Source organism: Hyla sarda, chromosome 9 (assembly GCF_029499605.1).
Source record: "Hyla sarda isolate aHylSar1 chromosome 9, aHylSar1.hap1, whole genome shotgun sequence".
Lineage (NCBI taxonomy): Eukaryota > Metazoa > Chordata > Amphibia > Anura > Hylidae > Hyla > Hyla sarda.
The window spans coordinates 165,435,881-165,457,885 of NC_079197.1; the positions used below are offsets into that span (position 1 = coordinate 165,435,881).

At 42.2% G+C, this 22,005-nt stretch overlaps 1 protein-coding gene across 1 annotated transcript in view; it reads left to right on the top strand.

Annotated features, from left to right (window-relative positions):
* Positions 1-18,312, top strand: part of LOC130291994 (mucin-2-like) — a 66,085-nt gene extending 47,773 nt beyond the window's left edge. Inside the window, exons 20-27 of the mRNA XM_056541425.1 lie at positions 573-701; positions 1,749-1,877; positions 6,738-6,833; positions 7,509-7,604; positions 10,183-10,245; positions 11,846-16,036; positions 17,216-17,310; positions 18,062-18,312. Coding sequence (XP_056397400.1) covers positions 573-701; positions 1,749-1,877; positions 6,738-6,833; positions 7,509-7,604; positions 10,183-10,245; positions 11,846-16,036; positions 17,216-17,310; positions 18,062-18,172 — 4,910 coding nt within the window. The 3' untranslated portion in view covers positions 18,173-18,312. The remainder of the gene's footprint in view (positions 1-572; positions 702-1,748; positions 1,878-6,737; positions 6,834-7,508; positions 7,605-10,182; positions 10,246-11,845; positions 16,037-17,215; positions 17,311-18,061) is intronic.
* Positions 18,313-22,005: the final 3,693 nt, after the last annotated feature.

Genomic DNA, 22,005 nt, shown 5'->3' on the forward strand with positions numbered 1-22,005 from the left:
AACTCTACAACTCGGGACCATTCATACACAGGATTTAGTAAAGGGGGGGGGGGGGGGTTGTTCATGGCCAAAAGAATGGACATATACACACTTGCAGAGAAAGTACTCAAGTAAAAAAAAAACACATATACAAACATATATTCACACATATACACACTTTGAAAAATATACACATGTATACACACCCACACATATACACACTGTGACGCATACAGTACTGTGTATACATACATTCACATACATATACTCACTTACCTTCTCTGCTGGACAAGAGGTGGAGTGGACACAACAGCACAGTCTGATCCAGACAGCAGTGATGTTACATTGACTTTGTATGGTATATATCGCTGTCTGCAGCTGCCATCTGCTGGTGAAAGGTATATACCTATCATAAGCAGCTGGTAGACAACATTATATATAGGAGCCAAAGATAGAGATCAGGGGGGAGGAGCCAGGGAATTGGGTGTATTCCCCTCTGCTCCCTGTATATGTAACATCTAGAATGATCGGACATTGTTATATCCCTGAGTGTTGTGTTTATTCCTATAATAATGGATGTCATTATATTTCAGCTTCTACAAAGAGTCCTGTGACAAATTCTTCAACCACAGACACCACCACACCTCCATTTTGTCCATGTACCTGCCTCGGTCAAGCTGTGAAGTTTTGTGTCCGGCCGTCCTACTGTTCTTCATGTTTAGGTGAGAGTCTTTTCTTTTTTATTTATATGCCGCACATTTTGGGGGTACTCTGTGCAGGGTGTATGGGTATGATCGTGACACCAGGGCACCGTTAACCTACACGGTCCAATGATAGGACAGCTTCTTCTGGGCCAGGCATGGAATAATAAATCCACCTATGTCAGGTTATAGATAACTGTCTTTACTGAGGCAGGAGTAGACATAACAATCCTAACAGCACAGACTAGAGAAGAGGAGATGCAGTGTAACCCTTGGGAGCCCAGTAGACTTGCTGTGACTTGTAGTATCGTACGTGGGACTTTAGACATAATTCTGAGGCCTCCCACGCTGACTAGGGTTCTAAAAGTGTCCAATCAACACTACACCACCAGAGTATGAACTATCTCTGTGTGGCCCGTCGACTCACCATACATTATACTCACGATTAGGAATTTCTGAATCCTCCTGGGTTGGGAACACTTGCAGAATGGAGCGGTTGCTTAAAGATTTATTCTAGGCTTCCCTTGAATCACCTCACTCTCCTGCTGTCTCTTCTCCACACTGCAGCTCACATAGAGCTCTGCACTAGTCACCCCAAACTTCTAAACTTAATAAATCCCCCCCCACACACTATTTATGACCTAGCTAGGGGATCTCCCATTGGGCAATCAGGGTCACATTGGTACCCTGCATCATGCCTCCTTACAGATATTCTGTACATGTTTTGAAGGTACATTGCAACACAATATAAATTTATAAACTAACAGGCAAAGATCATAACAAATTTTAAAGCATCACCTGAGCAGCAGGGCCTAGCGATGGCACTTGAAGCACTGTTTACCTGACAGGACGCAGTAAAGTACTAGGATACCACATTTACATCATATACATTTTTGCCAGGAGTTGGACCCGTGCTGATCTAATATTTATAGCCTAACCTAATTTGGATAACCCCCTTTTATTGTCATTTTTCCACCTTCTTAACCATGACCAATACAACTACTTTACAGAATACGAGAGGGCGCAGTGGAGACAACTTTCACTATGATATTAAATATTTGTTTTCAGTGACCACTATAAAGCCTGTGGTGACCTCCACAACCACAAAGCCCACAACGCCTACACCTTGTCCGTGTACCTGCTATGGTCAAACCATGAAGTATTGTATCCGCCCATCGTACTGTTCTCCATGTAGAGGTGAGAAACCTTCTTTTTCCTATTTTTGTTTTTCAAGATTACAGTATTTCATCAATGTATATTACTATTACAATATTTTATTGCCATAAACATGGACACAAACACACTTGCAGAGAACATACACAACAGATTACATATACAGTGACCCCCGACCTACGATGGCCCCGACATACGATCATTTCAGCATACGATCACTCTCAGAGTCCATCGCATGTTGAAGGCAGCATCAACATACGATGCTTTTGTATGTCGGGGCCATCGCATAAACGACTATCCGGCAGCGCAGACTGCTTCAGCTGCCACCGGATAGCCGTTTACGGTGCCCCGTGTGGTCCGCTGACGATCACTTACCTGTCCTCGGGGCTCCGGCGCGTCCTCTTCGGGATCCCCTGCATCGTCGGCGCTCTCCATCATCGTCATCACGTTGCTGCGCACGCCGTCCCGTCATCCAATAGGAGCGGCGTGCGTAGCGACGTGATGGCGGCGACGTGAGATCGAGGATTCCGGGGAAGCAGAGGCCTTGCCGGAGCGTCGGGGACACCCCGGGGACGCGGCGACAGCGATGGAAGGTGACATCCAGGGCAGCGGTGACGAGCGGTGACGGTTCGGAGCGGCGGGGACACGTGAGTATAACCTCCAATACCAGTGGTCTTCAACCTGCGGACCTCCAGATGTTGCAAAACTACAACTCCCAGCATGCCCGGACAGCCGTTGGCCCGCAGGTTGTATTGTGACGTCCCCAACGCACGTTGTGACGTCACCATCAGTGCGCACAGTGACAGCGCACAGCAAGAGCACCGAAGCCAGGAGCATCGCAGACCGCGGACCCCGGCAACAGGTAATTATAACACCTGGGATGGGGGAGGCGATGGGGCAGCTCCGGTGATGGCTGAGGATTGTGTATTGTAGCAAAGTGGGGACCAGATAACGCTATAGGTCTGCTCCCCACTTCGCTTCTATACACATGCCTCTGAAGCGCTATCATTGACAAGTATTAGCCAGTGGTCTCCAACTTGCGGACCTCCAGATGTTGCAAAACTACAACTCCCAGAATGCTCAGTGCATGCTGGGAGTTGTAGTTTTGCAACATCTACAGGTCCGCATGTTGGAGACCACTGCATTAGTCATTGATAGCGCTTCAGAGGCATGTTGTGTATATAGATGCGCTGTGCGGGGGCATGTATAATATATATCTACATGCGCTGCGGGGGGTATATAATAGCGCTATGCGGGGGGTATATAGTATATATATATATGTGTACACATGCGCTGCGGGGGGTATATAATAGCGCTATGCGGGGGGTATATAGTATATATATATATATGTGTACACATGCGCTGCGGGGGGTATATAATAGCGCTATGCGGGGGGGTATATAGTATATATATATATATATATATATATATATATATGTGTACACATGCACTGCGGCGGGGGACAAGACATATTGTGCAGCGGGGGGCAAGATATATAGAAGCTGTGGGGACATATACATCTCCCCCCAGCGATTCTATATATCTTTCCCCACCGCAGCTCGCAGGGATCCCTGATTGGCTCCTCAGTACGGGCTATTCAGGGAGCCCGGCTGGGAAAATGAAAGTAAAACACATCATACATCGCTGGGGAGTGGACCATGCCGCCCGCTCCCCTGCTTAATAACTTTTGATCGGATCGGATCTCAGAAGTGAGACCCGATGCGATCAACCTCTGTACTACTACCCCCAACATGGAACAGACCCTGTTCCATGATGGGGGTAGGATTCACTCGGTTTTCAGTAATTTCCCGACAGCTCAGAGCTGTCGGGTTTTGGTGAATAAAAATTCACAGGTTTTCCTGTGAGTTTTTCATCATACTCCGAGTGTTTTTTCTTTTTTGTCGGGAACACGCCCCTTTTTGTGATAACCACGCCCATTTTGACGGGTTTAAAAAACACTCAGAGTGATGATATCTTTTGTCAGGTTGTGCGACCAAATTTGTGTCGCATGGGCAATGAGGGCCACTGTTTATAGAATTTATTGTTTATAGAATTTAAGAACTTCATGTTCCAGTTACTGCTCCATGTCCATGTACCTGACTCTGCAGAGTTGCGCTGAGAGCACATCTGTTAGCGTATAGTACAAATGATCCTGCGGCTGTGTTCCTCCCGGTACAACAGGTGAAGGTCCGGTATAATGTTAGAGGATAGGCAATAAAAACTGGAACTTGTTGCAGCGCTGGATCCAAAAAGCATAGCATGCAACAGTATTAACTATAAATTGTTTATTTAAGCACAAATCTACGCGTTTCTGACCCGGATTGGGCCCTTCCTCAGGATTAAGTGAATCATAAGGTACAACGGAGACTTATCCAGTATATACACACATACACAAAGCTTTCACACAAATTACAGAGCATCACAAAGTGTGTATGTATACTGCATATGTCTCCATTGTACCTTATGATGCACTTCATCTTGAGGAAGGGCCCAATCCTGGTCAGAAACGCGTAGATTTGTGCTTCATTGTACCTGTTTTTTAATGACCGTGTCCGTGTTCATATGAGAAACCTTTTTTATCCTTCCAGTACTTATCAGCTGCTGTATGTTGTGTAGTTATTTCCTGTCTGACCACAGTGTTCTCTGCTGCCCCCTCTGTCCATATTAGGAACTGTTTATAGAAGAAGAGGTTCGCTATGGGGATTTGTACCTGCTCTGGACAGTTCCTAATATCGACAGAGGTGTCAGCAGAGAGCACTGTGGTCAGACTGGAAAGAACTACACAACTTCCTCTGGAGCATACAGCAGCTGATAAGTACTGGAAGGATTAGGATTTTTATACAGAATTAATTAACAAATCTGTATAACTTTCTGGCACCAGTTGAAATAAAAAAAAATGTTTTCCACTGAAGTGCCGCTTTAAAACCTTACTCTACTGTTAATAGACAAAGGTAGGACGACATCATGCATTGCTTCATGGGAAGAATAAGTATATTGTTCTCTAAGGGAATGAAGGTTGTGTTTAAAGTGTAGTAAACAATTTCTTCCACAGGGAGTGCTATAACAAGGGTCAACTAACAAAACAGAGAGCCATTTGGGTATATAAACATAATTTAGAGGAGTCTTCTATATTAGAATCTCCAGCTATTACAATAGGCCACTCTTACTTTGGGAGACTCAGCTGGACCTTGTATTAGTCAATCATTGGAATGGGCTCCATGTAATACCACATTTCTCCTGCAGTGGCCACTATTGTACAACCACTCACATTGTCACCTGGCGATGGCAGCTGATCATGGTTCAGTTTCCTGGTAAGCGGCCATCAGCTGATCACTAGCTGTTCCTTTTTGGTAAGGATTTGGGACAACCGGTTTAACCTATCCTTGTAGATGTGTCCATAGAGAAATGTTTCTAGTAAGCTTCCCAGGGCATGTCCTAGGACCCCTTCTCGAGCTGACTGTCAAGGACAACCATGTTATCGGCAGTATGGATAAAATGTTCTTCTTGTTGGAGGAGGGATATTTATATAGGGAGATTACAAAGAGAAATACAACGCAGGTAGAACTTCCTTCTGATAATATCTTATTGTTTATTCCGATCCTTAAAGGGGTACTCCGGTACTCCAGCATTCTGAACATTTTGTACAGAACGCTCGGAGCCGGAGGGCCTTATCGTGACGTCACAACCACGCTCCCTCGTGATGTCACGTCATGCCCCTCCATTCATGTCTATAGGAGGGGGCGTGTCATCCGACACGCCCCCTCCATAGACATGAATGGAGGGGGGTGGCGTGATGTCACAATTGGGTGTGGCCGTGACATCACGACCACTGCCGTAGGATCCCAGTGTTTGTTTAGAACGCCGGGTGCTGTGGGAGACCCCTAGCAGCAGGACCCCCAAGCGATCAGACATCTTATCCCCTCTCCTTTGGAGAGGGGATAAGATGTCTAGCAGCAGAGTACCCCTTTAAAACTGTTCAACTTGATCATGTTTTTTTTATTTTTTTAAGCACCACAGTTGTACAAAATGTTAGGGCTTCATGTCCAATTTGAATGCAACAAAGATTGCAACCAAAGACCTCCATGTCGCATTGAAGGGATCATATGTTATGTCACAAATAATATAAAGAAATGGGGTCTTGTGGAAACCTACCATGTGACAGTGACAAAAAATAATTTCCATTTCTTTCACTGTTTGGTTATGCCTTTGGCCACTTCTGGTTTGCCAAATGACCTCATTTATTTCCATTAGCTGTAATGCAGCATGATTCCTGAGATGCAACGTGGCAATCTTTGGTCTTGTGACCCTTGGTGCCATTAAAGTTGCCATGTAGCCCAATCTTAGTATAATCATTGGAAGAATCTGAGAAATTTCTAAGTACTGAGGTTTAGAGAGATATGAAAAATGTTAAATTAAAGGGGTACTCCGCCCATAGACATGTTATCCCCTATCCAAAGGATAGGGGATAACATGTCGGATTGCGGGGGGTCCGGCCAATGGGACCCCCGCAATCTCCGTTCCAGCTCTGCGGCGTTACGGTCACAGAAGCCTGGGGCTTCCGTGATCATGACATCATGCCACACCCCCTCCATTCATGTCTATGGGAGGGGCCATGACGGCTAGTACACAGCCGTGATCGCCAGTCATCTGGCACAGAGTGGAGTTCGCTCCATGCATCGGATGACTTGGGTGCCCCAGCGGAGATCGTGGGGGTCCTCAGCTGCCGGCGATCAGCCATGTTATCCCTTAACTTTTGGATAGGGGATAACATGTCTAGCAGCAGAGTACCCCTTTAAATCCTTCTTAATTCCATAACCTGGGAAGGCACCTTAACTACTAATCATTTCTTAGAAATGAAATTTGATCAAGTTTTATCTTTATCAGCACCTCCGTCATCAGGTTCACCAACAACATTACTCACCCCAGTCATGACGCCAAAGACCAATCGGCTGACCACAAACTCTACCCTATCAATAACTGGTGAGTACAGCAAATCCTTGACTTTCTTGGTCGACCATGTCAATGGTAAACTAGAGATAAATTTCTTCCAATTGGAGTAGGACTGGTTCAGGATCACACAGAACATTTTTGAATGTTATTGGCAGTACATTATAGATAACATGGCCACAAAAATACTGGTCTCTCTGGCACTGAAACGATCAGGTCTAGTGTCCTCGTAGTGAATGGAGGGTTAACTTAGACTGCAATCTTCCTACAGTATAGGTGGTGCACGTTCAATGGAAAGCATACAGTCCAGTGCACATAATAGGATAAGAAAAAAGGGCAACTCACCAACTGTAGTAAATTCTTCAGTTTTATTCCATATCTTGCATTAAAACATACACTCTGCGGGGAGTAGTTCAAAGCAGACGGGGAGAGGTAATCAGCGACAGCTGTTTCTCACGTCCGTGTGTGCTTCATCAGGCTGAACATTATAGATAATAGTTTCAGAAAGACACGACAATCATGGAAGGAAACTCAAAAGACAGTTCTAAGTATCAGATTTGGAAAGATCTAAATTTTCCTAAATTAAGAGGTTTCTCCATAGCAATGTTATTTCCATATCCCTTGAAGAGGCTCCTACAAAGGGATCATATAGTTTCTACCAATTCTGTGCTAGAACTGTAATATTTGATCAAGTTTTATCTTTATCAGCCCCACTGTTATCAAATTCATCCACAACTTTACCCACCTCATTCATGACGCCAAGAACCAATGTGCTGACCACAACCTCTACTCCATCAAGAACTGGTGAGTACAGCAGGTCCATGTTCTGCCAAATCTTTGATGTGAATGTACATGTATAAGATCTTCAAGATTATGTCATCTTCTCAAAATGTAAAATTTTTACTTGATGTCTTTTTGATGTCTATAGATAATTTATAAACTAATTGTCATGAACGGGGGGCAGGGAGAAGGGAGCCCTAAAGCTGTTCCTATAAACCACTCTCATTGCCTACTTGCCCATCCACCCTGAATGACAGATCGACAAATTGGAGTCGGTTCCTTCCAAGCGCTAAAGTGCATGGGCATCAAAATCAACAAAACAAACTGTTGGGGACAAGTCAGGAACATAACAGGAATACTATGAAGCACAAACATATATATCTATATATATATATATATATATATATATATATGACAGGCAAGGCAGGATATAGCATACTAACATAAGACGGGTCAGGAAATCAAGAGCATTGTTCACACTGGACTCAAAATAATGAACACACTAGACACCCCACTCCAAACATGGAGGAACCCTCCCTGCTTCCAGCTTGTAGTCCAAAGAAGGCTCCAATATTATTTACTGTGTGAGTTTGTGTGGAATATTTTGTATATGCAAATATTCGCGAATATTCGTGAATATCGGCACATCCAGAGGACACTGATCCCTCACTTCTTTTAGGTGAAAGATATAATTGCGCATGCACAATATGTGAATTTCATTATGAATTTTCGTATGGGAAAAAAGGGAATGAACGTAGCGAATATGAGAAATTTGCGAACGAATAGAACGAATATTCGTACATATATTTGCGAAATATCACAAATTCAAATATGGCCCCTGCCGCTCATCACTAGGAGGGACTCCTAGACAGCAGGCACTCTCCACCGAGTGATCAAGATACTGGCCTAGGAGGAAATAGAAATACTTAATACAAGCAAACACGGGTACAGCAAAATTCACTCCTAGATAGACGGATTAGCACAAGGCTCGGAAACAGGATTCTATCCTAGGAGTAGCAGAAATGAACAAGATCCAAACAGGACTAACATAATGCATAGTGTGAACAGAGATTAAGGCAACACAAGGCAAAAGCAAAACCAATATACAAAACACTAAAACCCAACAAATGTACTAAAACAGAGCAGGCTAAAATCTATATATATTAAACAGGACAGATAACTATGGTTAAAACTCAGGATTTCTGCTTAAACAGACAAAAATTAGGTGCATAATAAACAAGACATGGACAGAGTACAGGTCTAATAACCAACTGAGAGTTCCAGCAGAGCTCGGGTCTAAGTAACCACACCTGAGCTTTCATGGGCTTAAAGGCCATCTGCGGGCAAAAACAACTTATCCCCTATCCGCAGGATTGGAGATAAGTGTTTTATCGTGGGGGGTCCGAACGCTGGGACTCTGCCACGGCTCTCCCGTGCAGGAGGCGTGCCGGCCGCAACATCACGCCTCCTCTATGTAGTTTTATGGGAGAGGCGGCGAGGCAGCGTTTGCGTCTCCCTGCCTCTCCCATAGAACTGTATGGGGAGTGGAGGGGGATCGACCTCTCTAGGTCGACGCCACGTGCATTAGCACTCTCAATGAGTGCTAATGTGGGGATCCCAGTGGTCGAACCCCCCGCGATCAAGCACTTATCCCCTATCCTGTGGATAGGGGATAAGTGTTAGAACGTTGCAGGGAGAATTAACACAAAAACTGGTGAGACACAAACCCAATGTCTGACCAGAACCCAAAACATAAAAAGGCAAAAACATAGAAATGGACATTACACTTATATGTATTTGCAGATTTATTAACAGAAAACAAGACAATGTATAAGTGCCACTGCCTCTCCTTGGGATCAGATCCTTCTATGCTACACCTAGAACTGGTTTGGTCTAAATTGTAGGGAAAAGTGTAAGGTATTATGCAACCTTCACCTTAAAGGACCTTCATGGTTAAACATCTAAATGATAGACAAGAAATACTTTTGTTCCTGTTGAGTAGGACTGTTTCGGAATCACGGTGCACATTTTGAGAACATTAGAAAACCTTAATGGCATTATATTAGATATAATAGTTACAGTAAAGACAGGACATTCATGGAAGGAATCCCAAAAGACCAGATTTGGAAAGATCTAAATTTGCTTAAATTAAAGGGGTACTCCAGTGCTCCATCATTCAAAACATTTTGTTTGTCACGGCCACGCCCCTCATGACGTAACACCACACCCCCTCCTTTCATGTGTATGGGAGGGGGCGTGTTAGCCAACACACCCCCTCCCATAGACATGAATGGGGGATATGATGTCACAAGGGGCGTGGCCGGGACATCACGGCCACTGGTGCAGGAACGCAGTGTTTGTTTAGAACGCGGGGTGCCGCGGAAGATCGCGGGGTGGGTCCAGCAGCTGGACCCACGCTATCAGACATCTTATCCCCTATCCTTTAAGTGTTTCTTCCATAGCATCCTTATTCCATACCTCTGAAAGAAGCAACTACTGAGGCATCATGGTTAACCATTCTTTGTTAGAGTTAAATTTGATCAAGTTTTATCTTTATCAGCATCACTCTTATCAAATTCATCCACAACTTTACCCACTTCAGTCATGACACCAAGGACCAATGGGCTGACCATGAATTCTACCACATTAACAACTGATGATTACAGTAAGTCCATGTTTTCCATTAACTGTGATGTGAATGTGTAGAATCTTAAATTTTATTTTATTTTTACCTAACTACATTTGTTTGATAAAATATACCTAATGTGGGGAGAACATACCCATCTGCACTCAGAAGCACCACTCCTCCGCACAGGGCGAGACTGGCGGTGTCAGTGATCAGTAACACATCATATTTTATTGATAAATTTGTGATGCAAAAAGGTGGTTTCTAACCCGTGCATCTTAAGGTGCTGTGAAACTACAAATCCAAGCTGTGTGACAGGTAGAAGAACTTTATTTAGAGATGAATTAGCCCTTAGTGCCCCCTTTCTTATGGAGAAATAAAGAAGATTGTTACAGGTTGAAATCCTAATAGAGAAATCACATCTTCTTCATTTTTGAATACTATTACTAGGGTTTCCTGAGAAGGAAATGCAGGGATCTCTTTCCTCTTATCCTTGTAAGCTCCTTTAAAGGGGTACTCCACTCCTAAACATGTTATCCCCATGCAAAGGATAGGGGATTACATGTCTGTTAACATGTCTGATCTCCAGGCCGGCACTGCGGCACTGCGGCACTACGGTCATGGAAGCCTGGGGCTTCCGTGATCGTGACGTCACACCACGCCTCCTCCATTCATGTCTATGGGAGGGGACGTAACGGCTAGTACACAGCCGTCATGCCTCCTCCCATAGACATGAATAGAGGGCTGTGTTCGCCAGTCATCCAACACTGCACTGCACCAGATGACTAGGGTTTCATGGCAGAGATCGTGGGGGTCCCCAGCGGACGGACCCCCCGTGATCAGACATGTTATCCATAACATGTCTAGCAGTGGAGTGCCCCTTTAAGAGGGATAGTATTGCTTACAGCCCTACAACATACATTTTGAATTATAATGTGTGTCAAGGGGCATAGAAGGAACATAGAAAGACATTTCCAGGGAAGCTCTGATGATATTACTGTCCATGTATGTCCATTTTTTACAAATAGCCCATTAGAGACCCCAATGCCTTCTTATGGGAGCTAGTAATGTATTCTACTGTATACAGTTGCCGTCCTCCTAAGTTCACCCCAAAGGAATATTAAATGCAATTTGAATGGGACCTACGATAAGTTTATCAGATATAGAAAAACTGAGAGTAGATATTATAATATAACTTAAACGGGTATTCCGGCTTTATACATCTTTTTGCCTTTCCAAAGGAGAGAGAATAAGATGTATGATCGCAGGGGTCCCTTCATGTCTCGGAGGAGGTGCCCGGCATGGAAGGCCAGGGGCTGCACCGAGATCGCTGGGGTCCCAGTGGCGGGACCCTGCAATCATACATCTTATCATCCTTTGGATAGGGGATAATACGTATAAAGCCAGAATACCCCTTTAATAAATTAAAAAGAAATATTTAGCCACAGGAATGATCTAGGGGAAAAATCTACATTTTTTTTTGGTGCTTATCTCAGAAGATGTTGGTTGACTACTAGAAAAAAAAGTTCAGACTTCAATTATTACTATACTTCATACTTCAATTAATACCCATCCCGACATAGAATAAGTTGAAAATGTTCATGTTAATGGCTAAATGTCTAAACCATTGTTACCACAGTAAAACTTCCCAGCACCAGTCCAGAATACACTACCTCACAGACAGTTCCGGCCACTACAGAAACCTTTACAGAACCGACAATGGAATCTTCAACAGCTGGAACCAAGGAAGGAACCATGAAGTCCAGCACTGAAATGACCACTGGGATGAATACAAATACTAACACAACACAGTCTAATGTTGCCTCTACTACACTAACCTCAAATGAATCTGTATCTAAGGAATTTGTATCTAAATCCAGTGCAGGCACCACTACAACAACAGTCACAACAGAAACTAGTATTACAGATATTACCATAGGATCTACCAGCTCAACGAGTATTGGAAGGACTACAACTAATGATATTAAGAACACAATAAATCTTATACCTACAGGGGCAAGTCCAACATTTGACAGCATCCGAACTTCCAACACAAGGTCCATGAAAAGCACCACAAAGTCTAATACTGAATCCACCGCAACAAGGATGAGCCCAGAATTCACCAATAGAAAATCTACCTCAAAATCATCTACCACAGAAAGCAAAATTACAGAAACTACTGGCCAAAACTCTGGAAAAACTATGGCTTCAACAAGTACTGTATATTCCATTTCCAAAACTAAGATAGTCTCTGCCATTAGTGGATCCAGTACAGAGGTCACACCTACAATGCAAGATACAAGAAATACCTTAATAAAACTCACAATCACAATGCCACAGTCCAGTAGCAGTAATATAAAATCTACAGAAGAGATAAAGACAGGAACCAGTACAACATCCACTCTCTCGCAGACTAGTAAAAACCTAACTCCTGTAACAGATGTTACTGGGCAGACATCTCTTACCAGAACACCCAACCCTAGGATTAGTTTAGCTTCTTTAACAACAAAAATCCCAACTATATCTGAAACCACAGAAGCCCAAACAACCAGTACTCCCAACAGTAGTATAATGGTGGCCTATACACAACACAGTTCCCCAAGGTTATCTACAACCTCAGCCTTTGCCAAAAGCAGTTTGGGAAGTACCGTTGTAAAAACCTTCACTTCACCTACAAGGAATACCATGATAACACAAATACAATCTACTACAAATAGCACAAATAATATAAACTCATCAAGTAAATCTGTCTTCACAACTGGTGTAGAAGAAACAAAACCAGCAAATACAACAACTATCCCAACTATCACACAAAGTAGAAGAATGTCCTCTTCCACTCAGAGTAATGGAGGATCTAAAACAACATTGAACCCAAATGACTTTAGGAATACATTATACATGATCACATCAATGGTTTCTAATTCCTCAAAAACTATAAATGCATCATCTGCTTCAGTCTTCACATCTACAATAGACAAAACAAGTTTATCTGATACGACAACTATCCCAACTACCACACAAATGTCCTTTCCCACCCAGAGTAATGGAGGATCTAAAACAACATTAAAACCAAATGACTATAGCAATACATCATACATTATCACATCAATTGTTCCTAATACCTCAACGACCATTAATCCATCAACTACTTCAAACTCAACAAGAAGAATAGCCAAAACAAGTCCATCTGATACAAAAACTATCTCTACTACCACACAAAGTACAAGAATGTTTTCTTCCACCCAGAGTAATGGAGTATCTAAAACAACATTAAGCCCAAATGACTTCAAGAATACATCATACATTGTCACATCAATTGTTCCCAATACCTCAAAGACCACAAATTCATCAACCACTTTGGTCTTCACATCTAGAATAGACAAAACAAGGTCATCTGATATAACAACTATCCCAACTACCACACAAAGTACAAGAATATCCTCTTCTACCCAGAATAATGGAGGATCTAAAACAACATTAAACCCAAATGACTTTAGGAATACATCTTACATAATCACATCAATTGTTCCCAATACGTCAAAGAACATGAATTCATCAACCACTTCAGTCTTCACATCTAGAATAGACAAAACAAGGTCATCTGATACAACACCTATCCCAACTACCACACAAAGTAGAAGAATGTTCTCTTCCACCCAAAGTAATGGTGGATCTAAAACAACTTTGAGCTCGAATGACTTCAAGAACACATCATACAGTATCACATCAATTGTTCTTAATACCTCAGAGACCAGGAATTTATCAACTACTTCAGTCTTCATAACCAGAATAGACAAAACAAGATCATCCAATACAACAACTATCCCAACTACCACACAAAGTAGAAGAATGCCCTATACCACACAGAGTAATGGAGGATATAAAACAACATTGAGCTCGAATGACTTCAAGAATACATCATATATTATCACATCAATTGTTTCTAATATCTCAAAGAACATGAATTCATCACCTACTTTAGTATTCACATCTGGAATAGACAAAACAAGATCATCTGATACAACAACTATCCCATCCACCACATACAGTAGAAGAATATCCTTTTCTACCCAGAACAATGGAGGATCTAAAACAACATTAAACCCAAATGACTTTAGGAATACATCATACGTTACCACATCAATTGTTCCCAATACATCCAAGACCACCGATACATCAACTATTTCAGTCTTCACATCTAGAATAGAAAAAACAAGGTCATCTGATACAACTATCCCAACTACCACACAAAGTAGAAGAATGCCCTATACCACCCAGAATAATGGAGGCTCTAAAACAACATTAAGCCCAAATGACTTTAGGAATACATCTTACGTTATCACATCAATTGTTCCCAATACGTCAAAGACCATGAATTCATCAACCACTTCAGTCTTCACATCTAGAATAGACAAAACAAGGTCATCCAATACAACAACTATCCCACCCACCTCACAAAGTAGAAGAATTTCCTATTCAACCCAGAATAATGGAGGATCTAAAACAACATTGAGCCCAAATGACTTCAAGAATACATCATACATTATGACATCAATTGTTTCTAATATCTCAAAGAACATGAATTCATCACCTACTTCAGTCTTCACATCTAGCATGGACAAAACAAGGTCATTTCATACAACAATTAACACACCTATCACGCAAAGTAGAAGAATGTCCTCTTCCACGCAGAGTAATGGGGGATCTAAAACAACATTGAGCCCCAATTACTTCCAGAATACATCATACATTATCACAACAATTGTTTCTAACACCTTGAAGTACACAAATGTATCAACTGCTTCAGTCTTCACATCCGGAATAGACAAAACAAGGCTATCTGATACAACAACTATCCCAACTACCACACAAAGACGAAGAATATCCTCTTCCACACAGAGTAATGGTGGATCTAAAACAACATTAAACCCAAATGACTTGAGGAATACATCATACATTATCACATCAATTGTTCCTAATACCTCAAAGAACATTAATTCATCAACTACTTCAATCTTCACATCTAGAACAGATAAAACAAAATCATCTGATACAACATCTATCCCAACCCCCACATACAGTAGAAAAACATCCTCTTCTACCCAGAATAATAGAGGATCTAAAACAACCTTGAGCCCAAATGACTTTAGGAATACATCATACATTATCACATCAATTGTTCCCAATACCTCCAATACCACGGATTCATCAACTACTTCAGTCCTCACATCTAGAATAGACAAAACAAGGCCAACTAATACAACAACTATCCTAACTACCACACAAAGTAGAAGAATGTCCTCTCCCAAACAGAGTAATGGCGGATCTAAAACAACATTGAGCTCAAATGACTTTAAGAATACATCATATATTATTACATCAATTGATCCTAATACTTTGAAAAACTTGAATTCATCAACTACTTCAGTCTTCACATCTAAAATAGACAAAACATCTGATACCACAATTTTTCCAACTACCACACGTAGAACAATGAGCTATGGAGGTTCTAAAACAACATTGAGCCCAAACGACTTTACGAATGCATCCTACATTATTACACCAATTGTTCCTAATACCTCAAAATACACAAATTCATCAACTGCTTCAGTCTTTACATCTAGAATAGACAACACAAGGTCAACTGATAGAACAACTATCCCAACTACCACACAAAGTAGTAAAATGTCCTCATCCATCCAAACTGATGGTGAATCGATGACAACGTTAAACAACCTAAAAAATTATTCCTACATTATGACGTCTATTATATATAGCACCACAACAAATTCATCGACACAACAGACCAACACTACAGCGAACAACAACAGTAAGTGGAACATAGTTTAAACAACTAACCACAGACATCCACATGATTTAGGATTTTACGATAACTAATAACTATGGTCTAATATAACTAACTAATAAAGCTTTCCTGTTGGTTTCTGGACTAACTTTATTTAATAACTGGATAAAGGCATTATTAAAAACCACTAACTAAACAACAACTTTTAACCACCGCACCATTTAACAATAACCTGTGCTTTCTGTATTATATCATATTAACAGATATGTTTAACATTTTATGCTGTTACAGGTTGGACTAATACATAACTAATAGGGTTACATTTTTGTGCATGTATTCTTATTATTATTGTTATTTTACTAACTATTCTCTTTATTTTAACTGCTCTACCTGCTCTTCCATCACCTAAGAGACCCTGCCAATTAGCAGTAAAAAAAAAAAAAAGGCTAGACCCCTACTTTGTCTTTTCTTTAAGAGGTACTCTGCCCCTAGACATCTTATCCCAACGCTCAGACCCACCACGATCTCCGGGCCGGCAACCCGGTGTTCTGAATATTTATGTGCAGAATGCTGGCTTTGGGCGGCTGTGGTCGTGACATCACACCACATCCTCTCCATTTATGTCTATGGGAGGGGGCGTAGCGGCCACCACGCTCTTTCCCATAGACATGAATGGAGAGTATGTGGTGTGATGTCACGACCATGCCTGACCGAAGCCAGCATTCTGCACATAAGTCTTTAGAATGCCCGGGGTGCTGGCCCGGAGATTGAAAAGTACCCCTTTAAGTAACCATCTCTTTTGATTTTGTTTGTTCTGTGAAGGGTTTTCAGTTCCTTTATAGCCTTATATTTTGTCTCTCTTCTTTAATAAAACCCCTTTAGAAGACCATTTGGGGGAAATGGTTAGGGCAAATCTGAAATAACAATTGCATGATTGTACTACTAGTAAAAGTTTATACCATTTTTAAGCATGCCAGTCACTCATCCTCACAATGATTTGCAAAAACATAGAAAGGGCTGTCTATTTGGTGTCACTAAGTACTTTGTGGTAACATTTAAGAAATATTTTTTTCACAAATTTTTTATTTAACCTAAAGTGTTACCTTTCTGTAGTCTTGCGTACAATACTAATTGATACTAATCCGAAAATGAAATGTTCTTGCACCATTGGACCTAGTACTTATCTATGATTGTTCTACACAGTGCCTAAAAGACCCTACTTGCCATGGTATGGAAGACTTCTCATTGCATTGGGGGTTTCAATCATTACACCCATCCTGATGTTTATATTATTCTCGGTGAGTCTTTCATTGTCATTATTTAATTAAATCAGTGCTTTCCAAACTTTTCATGTTGGTGACACACCCTTTAGACATACATAGTTTTTTTTACACACTCCTTCAATTGAATGTATGGCGTTGTGCGTCCTACGACACATCACATAATACCTGTATCCAGTATGGGCATTACAAATGTGCTGCTACACCCCTGTGCCATTTAATCACCCCCTCTATCGCCCCCTGTGCCATTTCCTCCCCCTTTCATCACCCCTTGTGACATATCATCACCCCCTTTATCACCCCTTGTTACACTTTATCACTCCCTTATTCATCCCATCGTGCCACTTTATCACCCCCTGTGCCATATTATCGCCCTTCATCACCCCTTGTGCCACTTCATTACCCACTTCATCACCCCCTTTATTAGACCCTGTGCCTTATTGATAATTCCCTATGCCATTCCATTCCCACCTGACCTGTGTCTTTCAGTCCTGTACCGACAAGTACAGGCTAGATGGCCACCTGATCCGTTCCTTAGGCACAACATCAGTGGCATCACTCGTCAGTTCTGGGAGCCATTGCAGATCACGCCGCCTGCCAGTTCGAAATTCAGCAGCACAGTGCCCAGTGACCAGTGGCAGCTGCTGAGAGACAGTCCTGCGACACTAATGTGTCACTGCACACATTTTGAAAAGCTCTGCATTAAATCATAACTATCATTTTGTAGTATATCTTCGAAAAGTAAAATGTCTCTTTCTCCACTCAGCAGACTCCTTTCCTCCACCCTGTTCTTCCTGCACTGATCACTCAATCATCTTCAGAAAGGGAAAGTATCACTAAAAGGGATCAGGTTACAACTGCTGCCCATAAAAGTCAATGAAGAGAAGAGGGGGAGGAGAAGGACCTCTTTTGTACTATGTAAAAATGTAGTAAAATAAAATAGGAAGAGACACTGCTTAGTACTGCTGTGTAATGTCTTCCATGCTGTTGATTTTTGGTGTGTGACTGACAGAAGTTGCAATCGTTATCTTATCTGGCACAGTGTATTATAGTGATTAAAGGGGTACTCTGCCCCTAGACGTCTTATCCCCTATTCAAGGGATAGGGGATAAGATGTCTGATCGAGGGGGTCCCGCCACTGCGACCCCCAAGATCTAACTGCTGCGCCCGTGCTCTGGTGTAGCACCAGAGGCTCGCAATGTCACGGCCACGCTCCTCATGACGTCACGACCACGCCCCCTCAATGCAAGGCTATGGGAGGGGGCGTGACGTCCGTCACGCCCCCTCCCATAGACTTTCATTGAGGGGGTGGCTGTGACATCACGAGCCTCCAGCGCTACATCACCAGTTATCTGAAGTTCGCTCCGTGCACCGGATGTATGGGGTGCCGCAGCGAAGATGTTTTCCCCTTTCTTTGGATAGGGGATAAGATGCCTAGGGGCGGAATACCCCTTTAATGGATTTAACACTTCCTCTACCACCAGTCTGTGACTAACTACTTTCTGATTTCCAATCAATTTACAGATTATTAAGTGCATTATGTGTATGAAATGCGGGTCCGCCAACATCATGAAATAAAGCAACCCCTATTCATCATACAGAGGCGGGTGGACAAAAAATGACCCAACAGCAGTTCAAACAACAGAAGAAGAAGGACCAAGCATCTTGTAATAACCATGTCTGAAATTTCAAATGGTTTTCTGGGATCATGGAGGATCGATTCCTAGGACCTTCGCTGATGGGCAGAGCAATGAGGCTGAGCTGCCGTATCGGGCATAGTTGTATACAATTATGGACACTAACAGGGTCCTGACACTCCTCTCCATTCACTTTGCTGAATGGCGGACTCCATTGGCTAATTGGCTACTAAATGTTCTGAACGCTGTGTTTGCGCTGCGGGGGTCGGCAACGCCCCCCTCGCGATGCCCGTTCACACCCCCTTATGGCATTCTGACCACGCCCCCTCAATGCAAGTCTATTGGAGGGGGTGTGACGGCAGTCACACCCCCTCCCATAGACTTGCATCGAGGGGGCATGGTTGTGATGTCACAGGGGGCGTGGCTGGCCCCCGCAGAGCTAACACAGCATTCGGAACATTTAGTTCCGAATACTGGCCAGTGGAGTACCCCTTTAAGGGTTAAAACGAAAACTATTTTTGTAAGTCTGTATTCCAATAAGATTGTATGAATATTTTACACCAATATGACAAGTCGTTTTGAAGTTCTTTATTTATTTTATTGAGTATTTATTATAAGCTGTGTATGTAAAGACATATTTGTGTTATGTTTATTTTCACAAAATATTTTAGTTGAACATTTGATATATTGTATTTATAGTTTATTTTCAATAAAAAAATCTTAAATAAAAAATTCATAAACCATTAAATACACTTTGAACTTTGTATATGATTCCAAAAATGATCTATCTTATAATGTTATGGCCAATCGATACACCAGTGCTTCAAATACAGGCAGCCTCCACTGGTGAGACACCCCTTACAAAAGGACTTAAGTCCTTACGATATGTAGAAAAAAAAAAAAAAAGGACTCACTGGCCACTTTATTAGGTACACTTTGCTAGTCCTGGGTTGAACCCCCTTTTGCCTTCATTCTCAGTGTTATACTTTCTACAAGGGGCTGAAAATATTCCTCATAGATTTCCCTCCGTATGGGCATGATGACATCACACAGTTCAACCATATATATGGACATGATGACATCACACAGTTCATCCATATATATGGACATGATGACATCACACAGTTCATCCATATATATGGACATGATGACATCACACAGTTCCTCCATATGGACATGATGACATCACACAGTTCCTCCATATGGACATGATGACATCACACAGTTCCTCCATATGGACATGATGACATCACACAGTTCCTCCATATGGACATGATGACATCACACAGTTTCTCCATATGGACATGATGACATCACACAGTTCCTCCATATGGACATGATGACATCACACAGTTCCTCCATATGGACATGATGACATCACACAGTTCTTCCATATAGACATGATGACATCACACAGTTATTCTATATGGACATGATGACATCACACAGTTCTTCCATATAGACATGATGACATCACACAGTTCCTCCATATGGATATGATGACATCACACAGTTCCTCCATATGGACATGATGACATCACACAGTTCTTCCATATGGACATGATGACATCACACAGTTCCTCCATATGGACATGATGACATCACACAGTTCTTCCATATAGACATGATGACATCACACAGTTATTCTATATGGACATGATGACATCACACAGTTCTTCCATATAGACATGATGACATCACACAGTTCCTCCATATGGATATGATGACATCACACAGTTCCTCCATATGGACATGATGACATCACACAGTTCTTCCATATGGACATGATAACATCGCACAGTTGCTGTAGATTTGTCGGATCCATGATGAGAATCTCCGATTCCACCACATCCCAGCGGTGATCTATTGGATTAGATCTGGTGACTGTGGAGGCCATTGGAGTCCAGTGACCTTATTGTCCTGTATGAGATGATGTCATGTGACTTGGGGCATTATCCTGCTGGAAGTATCATAAGAAGGTGGGTCCACTGTGGTCATAAAGGGATGGACATGGTCAGTAACAATACTCAGGTAGGCTGCTGTGTTTATACCAGGATCAATTGGTACTAAGGGGCCCAAAGTGCCAAGAAAATGTCCTCCCCACCATTACACCACCACCAGCCTGAACCACTGATACAAGGCAGGATGGATCCAGGCTTTTATGCTGTTTACACCAAATTCTGACCCTGCCATCTGAATGTCACAGCTGGAATGGAGACTCATCAGACCAGACAACGTTCTTCCATCTTCCATTGTCCAGTTTTGGTGACCATTGTGAATTTTAGCCCCGCTGTGGTCTTCCACTGCTGTAGCCCATCTGCTTCAAGGTTGGACATGTTGTGCATTCAGAGATGGTATTCTGCTCTGCTCTGGCCCAGGGTCAGATAGTCTGGTATTTGACATCTATTAAAAATTCAGTGATCCCGTTATCATATCTTCTTGAGGTAATTAATGAATCTTTGGATAAAGGGGAGTCGTCCCCTACAATGGCGGAAGCCATTTTTATTTTAATACCTAGAAAAGGGAAGGATAATCGGGAAATTGATGTGAGATAACATAACTGGCTGTGGTGGTGGTGGTGGGGGGGGGGGGGGGTTGGAAGGGAAGTGAAGGGACTGGAGTTGATGTGTAGCTAACTTTATACTGTATCAGTGATATCGGGCATTTTGATCCTTTGGCTTTGCGGATCGTGGACATTTACTCATTGTGTGAGTGTGTTAGTTTTGTTTTGTTAGTGTGTCTGTTCCCTACTGAGTCTGAATTATTGTATTTTATTATTTTGACATTTTGCGTCCCTTACTTGTTTAGAAAGGGACTGTCACCGTGGTTACGTACCTGTCATTAAGGGCAGGTACTAGAGATGAGCGAATTTTTGAAAAATTAGATTCGGCTGATTCGCCAATTTTCCCCAAAAAATAGTTTCAGTCTGAATTTATCCGCGGCGAATCGCTATTAAAAAACGGCTATTTCTGGCCTACAGAGAGCCTCAATAGGGGTGTAGAACACTTTGCCTTGCTGTAACACACATAGGATGTGTGCTGGATTAGTGAAATAATACTGTTATTCAGTATGACAT